Source organism: Watersipora subatra, chromosome 4, assembly GCF_963576615.1.
Source record: "Watersipora subatra chromosome 4, tzWatSuba1.1, whole genome shotgun sequence".
NCBI classification, from domain to species: Eukaryota; Metazoa; Bryozoa; class Gymnolaemata; order Cheilostomatida; family Watersiporidae; genus Watersipora; species Watersipora subatra.
The window spans coordinates 45678345-45690375 of NC_088711.1; the positions used below are offsets into that span (position 1 = coordinate 45678345).

At 33.7% G+C, this 12031-nt stretch overlaps 1 protein-coding gene across 2 annotated transcripts in view; it reads right to left on the bottom strand.

Moving 5' to 3' along the window:
• Positions 1 to 4805: 4805 nt before the first annotated feature.
• Positions 4806 to 12031, bottom strand: part of LOC137393569 (neurogenic locus notch homolog protein 1-like) — a 29003-nt gene continuing 21777 nt past the window's right edge. For both annotated transcript variants that reach the window (XM_068080183.1, XM_068080185.1), the window contains 3 exons: positions 10282 to 10515; positions 7192 to 7410; positions 4806 to 5568 (listed from right to left, as the gene is read on the bottom strand). In XM_068080183.1, the coding sequence (XP_067936284.1) occupies positions 5555 to 5568; positions 7192 to 7410; positions 10282 to 10515 (467 nt within the window). In that variant the 3' untranslated portion in view covers positions 4806 to 5554. The remainder of the gene's footprint in view (positions 5569 to 7191; positions 7411 to 10281; positions 10516 to 12031) is intronic.

A 12031-nucleotide genomic window follows, 5' to 3' on the forward strand; every position in this document is an offset into this window, starting at 1 on the left:
TGCTCTTATTATAGTAAAGATTACTGACTCTATTTATTGACTGTCTATTTATAGAATTGGTAGTTAACAATATATCCATACTTACATACATACATACTGCTCTTATTATAGTAAAGATTACTGACTCTATTTATTGACTGTCTATTTGTAGAATTGGTAGTTAGCAATATATCCATACTTACATACATACATACTGCTCTTATTATAGTAAAGATTACTGTCTCTATTTATTGATTGTCTATTTGTAGAATTGGTAGTTAGCAATATATCCATACTTACATACATATATACTGCTCTTATTATAGTAAAGATTACTGACTCTATATATCGACTGTCTATTAGTAGAATTGGTAGTTAGCAATATATCCATACTTACATACATACATACTGCTCTTATTATAGTAAAGATTACTGACTCTATTTATTGACTGTCTGTTTATAGAATTGGTAGTTAGCAATATATCCATACTTACATACATACATACTGCTCTTATTATAGTAAAGATTACTGACTCTATTTATTGACTGTCTATTTGTAGAATTGGTAGTTAGCAATATATCCATACTTACATGCATACATACTGCTCTTATTATAGTAAAGATTACTGACTCTATTTATTGACTGTCTATTAGTAGAATTGGTAGTTAGCAATATATCCATACTTACATACATACATACTGCTCTTATTATAGTAAAGATTACTGACTCTATTTATTGACTGTCTATTTATAGAATTGGTAGTTAGCAATATATCCATACTTACATACATACATACTGCTCTTATTATAGTAAAGATTACTGACTCTATTTATTGACTGTCTATTTGTAGAATTGGTAGTTAGCAATATATCCATACTTACATACATACATACTGCTCTTATTATAGTTAAGATTACTGACTCTATTCATTGACTGTCTATTTGTAGAATTGGTAGTTAGCAATATATCCATACTTACATACATACATACAGCTCTTATTATAGTAAAGACTACTGACTCTATTCATTGACTGTCTATTTGTAGAATTGGTAGTTAGCAATATATCCATACTTACATGCATACATACTGCTCTTATTATAGTAAAGATTACTGACTCTATTTATTGACTGTCTATTAGTAGAATTGGTAGTTAGCAATATATCCATACTTACATACATACATACTGCTCTTATTATAGTAAAGATTACTGACTCTATTTATTGACTGTCTATTTATAGAATTGGTAGTTAACAATATATCCATACTTACATACATACATACTGCTCTTATTATAGTAAAGATTACTGACTCTATTTATTGACTGTCTATTTGTAGAATTGGTAGTCAGCAATATATCCATACTTACATACATACATACTGCTCTTATTATAGTAAAGATTACTGACTCTATTTATTGACTGTCTGTTTGTAGAATTGGTAGTCAGCAATATATCCATACTTACATACATACATACTGCTCTTATTATAGTAAATATTACTGACTCTATTCATTGACTGTCTATTTGTAGAATTGGTAGTCAGCAATATATCAAGACTTACATACATACATACTGCTCTTATTATAGTAAAGATTACTGACTCTATTTATTGACTGTCTATTTGTAGAATTGGTAGTCAGCAATATATCCATACTTACATACATACATACTGCTCTTATTATAGTAAAGATTACTGACTCTATTTATTGACTGTCTATTTGTAGAATTGGTAGTCAGCAATATATCCATACTTACATACATACATACTGCTCTTATTATAGTAAAGATTACTGACTCTATTTATTGACTGTCTATTTGTAGAATTGGTAGTTAGCAATATATCCATACTTACATACATACATACTGCTCTTATTATAGTAAAGATTACTGACTCTATTCATTGACTGTCTCTTTATAGAATTGGTAGTCAGCAATATATCCATACTTACATACATACATACTGCTCTTATTATAGTAAAGATTACTGACTCTATTCATTGACTGTCTATTTGTAGAATTGGTAGTTAGCAATATATCCATACTTACATACATACATACTGCTCTTATTATAGTAAAGATTACTGACTCTATTTATTGACTGTCTATTTATAGAATTGGTAGTTAGCAATATATCCATACTTACATACTTACATACTGCTCTTATTATAGTAAAGATTACTGACTCTATTTATTGACTGTCTATTTGTAGAATTGGTAGTTAGCAATATATCCATACTTACATACATACATACTGCTCTTATTATAGTAAAGATTACTGACTCTATTTATTGACTGTCTATTTATAGAATTGGTAGTTAGCAATATATCCATACTTACATACTTACATACTGCTCTTATTATAGTAAAGATTACTGACTCTATTTATTGACTGTCTATTTGTAGAATTGGTAGTTAGCAATATATCCATACTTACATACATACATACTGCTCTTATTATAGTAAAGATTACTGACTCTATTTATTGACTGTCTATTTGTAGAATTGGTAGTTAGCAATATATCCATACTTACATACTTACATACTGCTCTTATTATAGTGAAGATTACTGACTCTATTTATTGACTGTCTATTTGTAGAATTGGTAGTTAGCAATATTTCCATACTTACATACTTACATACTGCTCTTATTATAGTAAAGATTACTGACTCTATTTATTGACTGTCTATTTGTAGAATTGGTAGTTAGCAATATATCCATACTTACATACATACATACTGCTCTTATTATAGTAAAGATTACTGACTCTATTTATTGACTGTCTATTTGTAGAATTGGTAGTTAGCAATATATCATAAAACCTTCAATTGAACACTATGGTGCTGTATTTGTCAACCCTTCATCTATAATAGTGGTGATCAAACAGAGGTGGCATTCAAATAGAGGAGGGCGTTGTATTTTTCAAATGGCCGTCAGAATTTTGGGAAGGTAAATTTAGAACTTTTACGGGCAAAGCGAATGTCATCTGTATTTTGACCTCTTTTTCCAATGAAGCGATATCGACGCTTTTGGATGCAATGAATCTGCTAACACACCTCCAAATTTTCAAAGTTTTTTTAATAAATATGCATTGAGAAACTGATAAATATCTCTACCAGTTAATATCTATTGCTTGCAATTAACCTGCGTTGAGATTATAGCCTGTGTCCTGCTTTGCAGTTTGTTGGAGCTTTCAATTTATATTTTATTCTAAATTTGAAGATATATTTTTATTTTATAATTATATGCAACAGCGCTGCATAAAAGCTCAATGCACTCATTGATATGTTTGCTACAGTTTGTAGCCAAAACTATATTTTATGTGTAATAAAAGAGGAGTTACGACCATTGATCAAATGTAAGATCAGATTACTGCAATGATGCTATCAAATACATGTAATATGCTATAAATATACATAAATATAAATGATATAATGATAATCTATTGATGCTACAATTATATACTCATGAACAAGTGACATAAATAACCAAACTTATAATACATGCAAAAACAAAAATTAATGTTTTTAAAACAAAAATATTTGCAACACCTGCTTGGTCTGCTGCGTTCTGATTGTTGCTTTCGATAGAAATGTTTGATAGTCTCGCTGTCTTCTGATTGTCCAATGCTTTCCACATTGCACTCTGACCTCAACTCTTCTTCTGCACTGCTGAACTAGTCGATATTAGCGTAGAAACCATTTTTTTGGCAGAGCAAAACTTTTAAGCTTTGCATTTAGCACAAATGCAACACATCAAAGTTTTTGCTTGCTGATTGTATCCTTTGGCCTAAAACTAGTTGTTCTTATACCATCGTTAATGTAAACGGTTTTTCTATACATTTGTACATGTACTTTGAAGTATCAAGACCTTGTTTAAACAAGGAACTACTATTAACCTTAGTTCTTATTTTAACTCTTCCCTCTGCCGCCTCAGACTCTTATCAGTGTCACATACCTATACAAAGCGTTGTTGGTTCTCAGTCTACTTTTTTACTTTAAAAGGTATCATTAGTATCGAATTGTTCTTTGCAATTCTTTTGTGTTCTGTTTTCTTGATTCAAAAATCAGTTCATCTATTTGTAGAATCTATTTGTTTACTAGATTGGCAAAATTTTGATATTTCTTTGCATTGCTTCAAATTATTATAATATCGTAAGCATAATTATTTAATAGAAAAAAGTGGCGGTCAAATGGAGGTGGCATTCAAATGGAGGGTGCCACTCTATTTTTCAGACTTTCTTCCATAGTGGCGGTCAATTGGAGGTAATGGTCAAATAAATGTGACAATCAATTAGAGGTTTTATGGTATATGTTGTAAGATGACACCCGGTTCATTGTCAGGGTTATTTAATATGTGGTAAAACACAACGTGCACAGGCTGTAGGCGAATATCATGACAGCGGCTTGTGAACTGAAGTTTGTATAAGTAGTGGAACTTGCCTTGTCTTACCACCACAGTTGCAAATTTGTTCAAACTCATTTGGTAGGTGCACAATATCAAAGAGCAGCAAGGCTGATTCATTTGGTTCATCAAATCAGTTTGTATTAGAGTTGTCTCCCGTTGGCTTGCACTATTAACCACGCTAACAAGTAGCCATAGATATGCATATCCTTGTGATGCAACCACTCAGCTAGTGAAATCTATGAGTATTGATTGTGTTGACTAGGCATGAAGCAACAGTATGTATAATCTTCTAAGAGTGATAATAGTCTTCTAGAAATGGAGTAATCTCTAGTAGACCTTTCTGAGAATTTCTCTCTAACTAGTCTGCTAGTTTTATAGCACCTGGTGAGCATCAAGATTTGTCACATTCCACATGGTTATATTTACAGAGAAATGTTATTAGAATAGATTAGCATTTTGCTGACCCTTTTATCCTCTTAAGGGTTCACTAGTTGAACATATGACTCAGATATAGCAATCAATTCACAAACAAGTAATTGAAAAGCTATATAATACAGTTTAAATGTTTAAAATGCAGCAAATAATCAGAAAAAACAATTGATAGCCAAGGGTTGAGAAAGATAACCATCAAAACTGAAAACTTTTACTATATGTGATGCACACAGCTTGCAATGATGAATTTTTATGTAGAAAGAAATCCTTGAACTAAATTCGGTTTCTACACAGCAGTTAGACAGAATTTATCATATCAATAGAGTTTGTCATAACCACATGTATAATAATGAAGGTCTCACAATGGTGAAATGGTAAAGAGATGATCTGCAAGAGAAGAAAGACAAAATATCCAATAGTTCATTTAGCTTGTCAGTCAAAGTTCAGTATTGACAGACAATGGGGTTCAAAACTACCAGTTAAATGAATTCACACCCAATTTGTTTCCCTCCCCAAGACAACAATCTCAGTTAATGCAACAGGATCACATCAAACATATAAGCAATCAAGAGCTGCCATATAAGTAGACGCAACTGTTTATATCTGCCCTTTAAAACACAACGACAGGGAGTTAGGTGAGGAGTAGGTAGAATACACCGAGTTTGTATTGAGGTAAACTGTGAAATACATTACGTATATTATTACGTATATAACTCGTTTGGTATTCTTCTCTCCAGCTCATAATCTGTTATCTGTAACAAACAGTCAAGTCATTTAAATTATTGATCAAAAACAGAGTATTTAACTTTTTAGATTTTACATTTCATTCAGACTTTTAAATGGGGATTTTTTAAATGCAGACATGCCAACAAGTCGACGAAGCCGAGACTAAGCAGACTTGCCAACCATTCATTGCATGGGTATACAATGAACTGACATTTCAACTTTTCAGTCTTGGTATGAAATAAGCAAACATATCAAACTTCCATCACACGATGTAACTTAAACAAAGCGTCACTCTTTTATCAAGAAGGCAGCTGATGATAGCAGAAAAGTTTTTTCTTCTGAAAACAAATCACAGATGTATATTTATTTGATTTGATTTATTTCAAGATTTGATTTATTATCAAGTAGGCGGGTAAATATCATGGAAATTGTTCTTATGAGTATAGATCACATATTTATTTGATTCAAAGTTATTCCGAGATCTAAAAGCATCGAAAAATACTTACATTGGTTAGATGTTACGTTAAGGCCAATACAATACATAAAACTTTTTTAAAGCCTAAATTGTACATAAAAACTAATTTATCCAGAACTAATAAGTAAAATGTTTTAATTGTTACTTGACTGTCGACTCGTCTACAAAGAGTAGGCTCCACCCTGTGTAAGTGTAACTTACTTTAACTTACACTAGATATAACTCACTTTAACTTACACTAGATATAACTCACTTTAACTTACACTGGATATAACTCACTTTAACTTACACTGGATATAACTCACTTTAACTTACACTAGATGTAACTCACTTTAACTTACACTAGATATAACTCACTTTAACTTACACTGGATATAACTCACTTTAACTTACACTGGATATAACTCACTTTAACTTACACTAGGTGTAACTCACTTTAACTTACACTAGGTGTAACTCACTTTAACTTACACTAGATATAACTCACTTTAACTTACACTAGGTGTAACTCACTTTAACTTACACTAGATATAACTTACTTTAACTTACACTAGGTGTAACTCACTTTAACTTACACTAGGTGTAACTCACTTTAACTTACACTGGATACAACTTATTTTAACCTACACTAGATATAATTCCTTTCTACTTACAACAGATATATTACAAAAAAATATAATCTATATATCTTTCGTTATTTTTGTATTTTATCTTCAACTTTGAAAAGCTCTTTCGCTTTTACTGACAAAATCGTTGTTTAAAAATTTTTTTGTTTGTTAAAGATGATTGTATATATCAAGATATGTAGATATTTTCTTCACAAACCTTGTCAAAAAATTCATATGTAGGGGTAACTGTAAGTTGAGATTTCACTATAATAAATATGAGATACAGTTAGCAGACTTGTCAAATTCCTTCAAATGTTTAGGCAATTAACAGACTTGTCAACATACTAGTAGGAAAATGCAAACCTGTATTATTATATAAAATTCATGCTCTTTAACAGTCATGTCTAAAACTTGTAGTTTCTACCATACATTCTGGCTATACGACTCTGTACAGTATACTAAATGTGTTGAGTATAGCTAAAGATTGGAACCAATTCAGAATCTAAGATATTTTTGTGGACTTTAAAGTATGTAATATCAATAAAGTATTTCTGACAACTACTCACTAAATTGGCAGATGATTCCAGAAAAACCTGCTGGACAAAGGCATCTATTCTTAATACAGACTCCTCCATTGACACAATTGGGTTTACAGCGCCAGTCTACACAACTGTGTCCATCCTTGAGGAGAGTGTAGCCCTGGCGGCAGAGACAAGCGTATGAGCCAAAAGTATTCCTGCATTCGTGTGAACAGATTCCTGGCACTTCCTCGCATTCATTCACATCTATATAACATAAGTAAAGATGTACTTGTTCATTTGAGAGGCGAGTCTCAGAAACATCGATTATATATGAAGATAAGCAGTTGCAATGGAAGAAGTGAAATGAGTTTAGAAATGTTGTAGAATTATGGCATTCTAGAGTTTAGCACAAAAGTTAACAGGGTCATTACTCTGGCCAGCTATCAGCGAGTCTGACTTCTTTAATAGTCGTTGTTAAGTATAGTACCAGGTATATATTAATATTGTTCAATTTAATCGTACAAATTGAATGACTCTCAGTCATGTTGTTCTATTTATTATTATATTATCATAACTGTATAATTAATTAGTACTATGATAATATTATTATGATACATCTATGTATCTATATTTAGGACCTATATTGTGGTTGGTAAGGGTGTCTTCTGGTGACCATGGGGCTCAGGTTCGATCCCTCTTTGCTGCTCACTTTTCCTGACTATGCTGCGGCGAAGAAGCAACATGGTCTGGAAATGGAAGACCAACGAAGAATGAAAACTTAAGTCCACATGGAAGGGACACACATCAAACATGTTGTTTGTTTACCTGTTGATGAAAACATGTACTTTCAACATGATACCCTTTACTCATTAGTGAGAGAGCTTCCAGCCAAGGTCATCAACTGCTACTAACAACTAAAGTGCTACTGACAATAACATTTAAAGCAAGTCATCAAGTCCATACCAAAGAAGCTGCTAAAAGTTACTAGCAACAAAAAGGAATCAATCACTAAGACTGATGCACTAGGTGTGGCAACCATCACTTTAGAGGAGATTGGCGTTAAGATACATTTGGCCAGCAATAAAACCTCCATTTGATTTTGGCAGATGAGGCTTAAAGACCAGTTAGCAAGCTCATTGAAAGATCAAACTACAGTATGGAATGTTCAAATAGGAAAGCAAGAAAGGAAGATCTAGGATCAATCAAACTGCATTCCATAGCACTTTTACCATTGAATGTAGCGAAACACTAAAGAGCAAAACGACAAGTAATGTAGCTTACAGTTACAGCTTACAAGTAGCTCACAGTTCAAAGGTAAGCTGCAAACGCCAAATCCTCCCAAATCTAGCACTTTAAAGTTTTGGCAGAACACCAAGACTAAGGAGGTGCCTCGTAACACCACTGAAGATTGGCTGAAGCAAAGTGAACTACCAACAAACTGTGGATCAACAAGGAATCTCTATCCGTGCAACAAACATTGAGTGCAGAAGGTATAAAGAACTTGGCAGTATTTGGAGTTGAAAAGATCCAATCCTTATGGTAGAAACTTAAATTTCAGCACACTCGATTGGTAAGGCCGATAGAACGCCAGAAAGAAAAAGTGTGACTATCCAGAATGGTTGACAAAATGGCGAAATGTACTACTGATGAAAGACTCAACAACAGGGGTTGATTCTGAAGAATTATCAGCCAATAACATGCTTGCTCACCACTTAGAAACTACTCTTACAAATAGTCACAGGTATACTGGAACAGTACATGAGTCAGTATAGTACCAGTGTTTATAAAGTCAATGAATGTAACACCCTCCAAGCCAAATACTCGTTGCTAATGGAGTGGATGGTGTGGCAATATAGCAAGAGAAGGGCATACCAATCTTGCTATGGCTTGGATTGCCACCACAAGGCTTATGGCTCAAACTCCTTTAGCTGGATCCTTGAGAGCCTAAGATGCACAATGCCTGCACTGCCCTTGAGGGGGGCGTCAAGATGTCGATGGCTCAATGGAAGATGGAACTGGAGGCTATTGGTAAGAAGGTAGCGAGTGTCAAAACAAACAAGGCATCTATCAAGGTGACTGCCTATCGCTGAGTTTGTTCTCCTCTGCATATGCTTTTACCCTCTAAGCATTATGATGGAGATAGCCAAGGTAAGCCATCTATTTTGCATGGATGACACGAAGCTGTATGCAAAGAAGAAAACTGTATAGATTTGGTAATAACCCTTGCTCAGATCTACAGCAAACATGTGAAGGTGATCTTTGCGAACAAAAAATGTAAAAATTTTATTTAAAAAAAAAACAGTACTGTGCACACACTTGGCCTGAAAATGCCAACTGGTGCCATCAATGATACAAAAGAACAATACAAGTCTTTGGAGATTATACAACGCGACATCAACTACGAAACTGATGTGCAGCAGAAAGCCATTACCAAATACAAAAAACAAATTTGACATTTTCAGCCAGTCCAGCTCAATGTCAACAAACCAAGTCACTTCAATAAATTCCTATGCACTGCTGCTAGTAAAGTACCCAGCGAGCATAAGAAGGCTGACCGGGAATCAATCATGGAAACAGACATAGTCACTCACAAGCTGCTGAACATGCAAAGAGCACTCCACCTAAAGGCCAATACTGCTAATTTATACCTTAGTAGAAAATGCTGGCATGTAAAAACATTGTAATTCCTATAGTGATTGAAGCGTTAGGTACAATACCACCTGCACATCAAAAGCCCAAATACGGGCAACGATCAACACAAGTCAGTTGTCGAAAAACGAGCTATTGGGAGCAGCTAAGATCTTGATGTGAGTTCTCAAACTCTTAGATTTCTGGTTCAGGTGCTGAGTTTGAGTAAACACTGCCACTCACTTCATTCAGATGAGCTGAGAAAATTTTAATTTTATATGTAAATTGTATCAAATTGCTAAACAAAGGGAAACTTATCAACGAAAAAAAATTATGGGAGCAAAATAACATTAATAAAAGGAAAAATACTCAGCTAAAAGTCACTACAAATCTGTTTTACACAACCAAGTTCTTCCGGTGACAAATATACACACTTATACATATATCATATATGTAAATATATATGAATGACGTATTTGAAATAATGACCTACCGATGACGTCTTACCTTTTTCACAAATATCTCCGATAAATCCTGCAGGGCATACACATTTATTGGTCTCTGTGTCACAATGCCCACCATGCATGCACTTTGGGCAAGTGATAGACATGCAGCTCACACCATCTTGTGCAACTATCGAACCAGCCGGACAGAGGCACTTATACGAGCCGACTGTGTTGAGGCATGCGTAGGCACACGGACCTCGACCCTGAGTGCCTGCTGCCTCACATTCATCTATGTCTGTAAGAGAAAAGAACTATGTCCTGTTTATATAAGCCAAAATATTTGGTTTACTATTTAAAAATAAAACTCACCCTATATAACTGCTGATGTTTAATTACTCAAATATATCACTACGTAACCAGTAGTACTACAGTCATACTTCGACTTACGAGCTTAATGCGTTCCGAGACTGAGCTCGTATGTCAATTTACTCGCATGTTGGTGCAATTTATTTATATATAGAGCAATTAAATATATATTGATTGGTTTCCATACTCTAAAAAAGCAAATAAAACACTCAAAACAAGATATTGTAACAGAAAGAACATGTTGGTTATTGTCCTAACGTACTACATGCTTTCAAAAAGCAACAAATAAAAAAAATGCAAGGAAATGTGATTAATTAAAATGTAAAATTAAATACATACAATAGCAGTTAACGCTCGCATTTGCCAGGGAGGGAGATATAAGTTATCCTTCGTTACAACAGTTGACTTTGATAAATTTGGATTTTATCAAAGTGTGAAAAGACAAACTTATAGAAGCAAACCTAAAAGCAAACTTTTATTTTCAACTAAACGTAATTAAAAAATTTTCGGCGTTCATAGTTTGAAGTTTCTCGCTGGTTAGCAAGAAATTTTTCCTTTTTTTTGCTTTCACGACTAACCGGCCGTTTTAAAATAAACCTATCTCAGGACGTTTGCCTTTGTCGCCCTTTCAACATGTTGCGATTAGGACGAACACAGGTGTCGTCACAAATGGTTAATGCACGACCACTAGCCAACTTGTCCGAATGTTTATTAAACAGTTTGGATAGATAGCGCCAGCCTTTTCACATAGCATCGTTTCAGTTTTGCTGTCACCGGCCAATTGTTTGTCCAATGCCATCAGCGGTCGTGAAGATCGCTGCGCCGTTTAGAAACTATGGTTAGTCACTTTGCGAAGAAAATGCCTTGAATATAATCCTTCTGTTTGATAATTATGAATGTATTTCTGTCATATTGCCGAGCTAGCTCAATCACGCATACACATTTCGCATATTTTTCCGTTAAATATCAATTGTTATCATTTGATTTTTCTTTGTATTATCTTTCATGTTACTGGCAAACTTTCGGTGTATGCACAGTACGTTTAATTCACATAACTCTGCACAGAAAATCCTGCACAAAAAAAACACGGTACAACAGTATAACCTGAACAGTTGAAAAATACAGTGTGATGCTGTTCTCATAAAACACCTCCGGCATACTTGGCAACTGCCTCAAGTGCTCGTATCTCAAACATGGCTCGTATGTTAGTGCTAAAACTTGCTTGAAAGCTGGCTCGTATCTCAAGTTTCTCGTACGTTGGAGCACTCGTAAGTTGAAGTATTACTGTATTATGTACTATTAAATACAGTTTCACTAGCATGTACTATTATATATACAGTATCACTAGTATATACCACAATATACAGTATCACTAGTATGTACTATCATATACATTATCACAAGTATGTACTATTATATACAGCATCACCAGTATAGACCTCTAT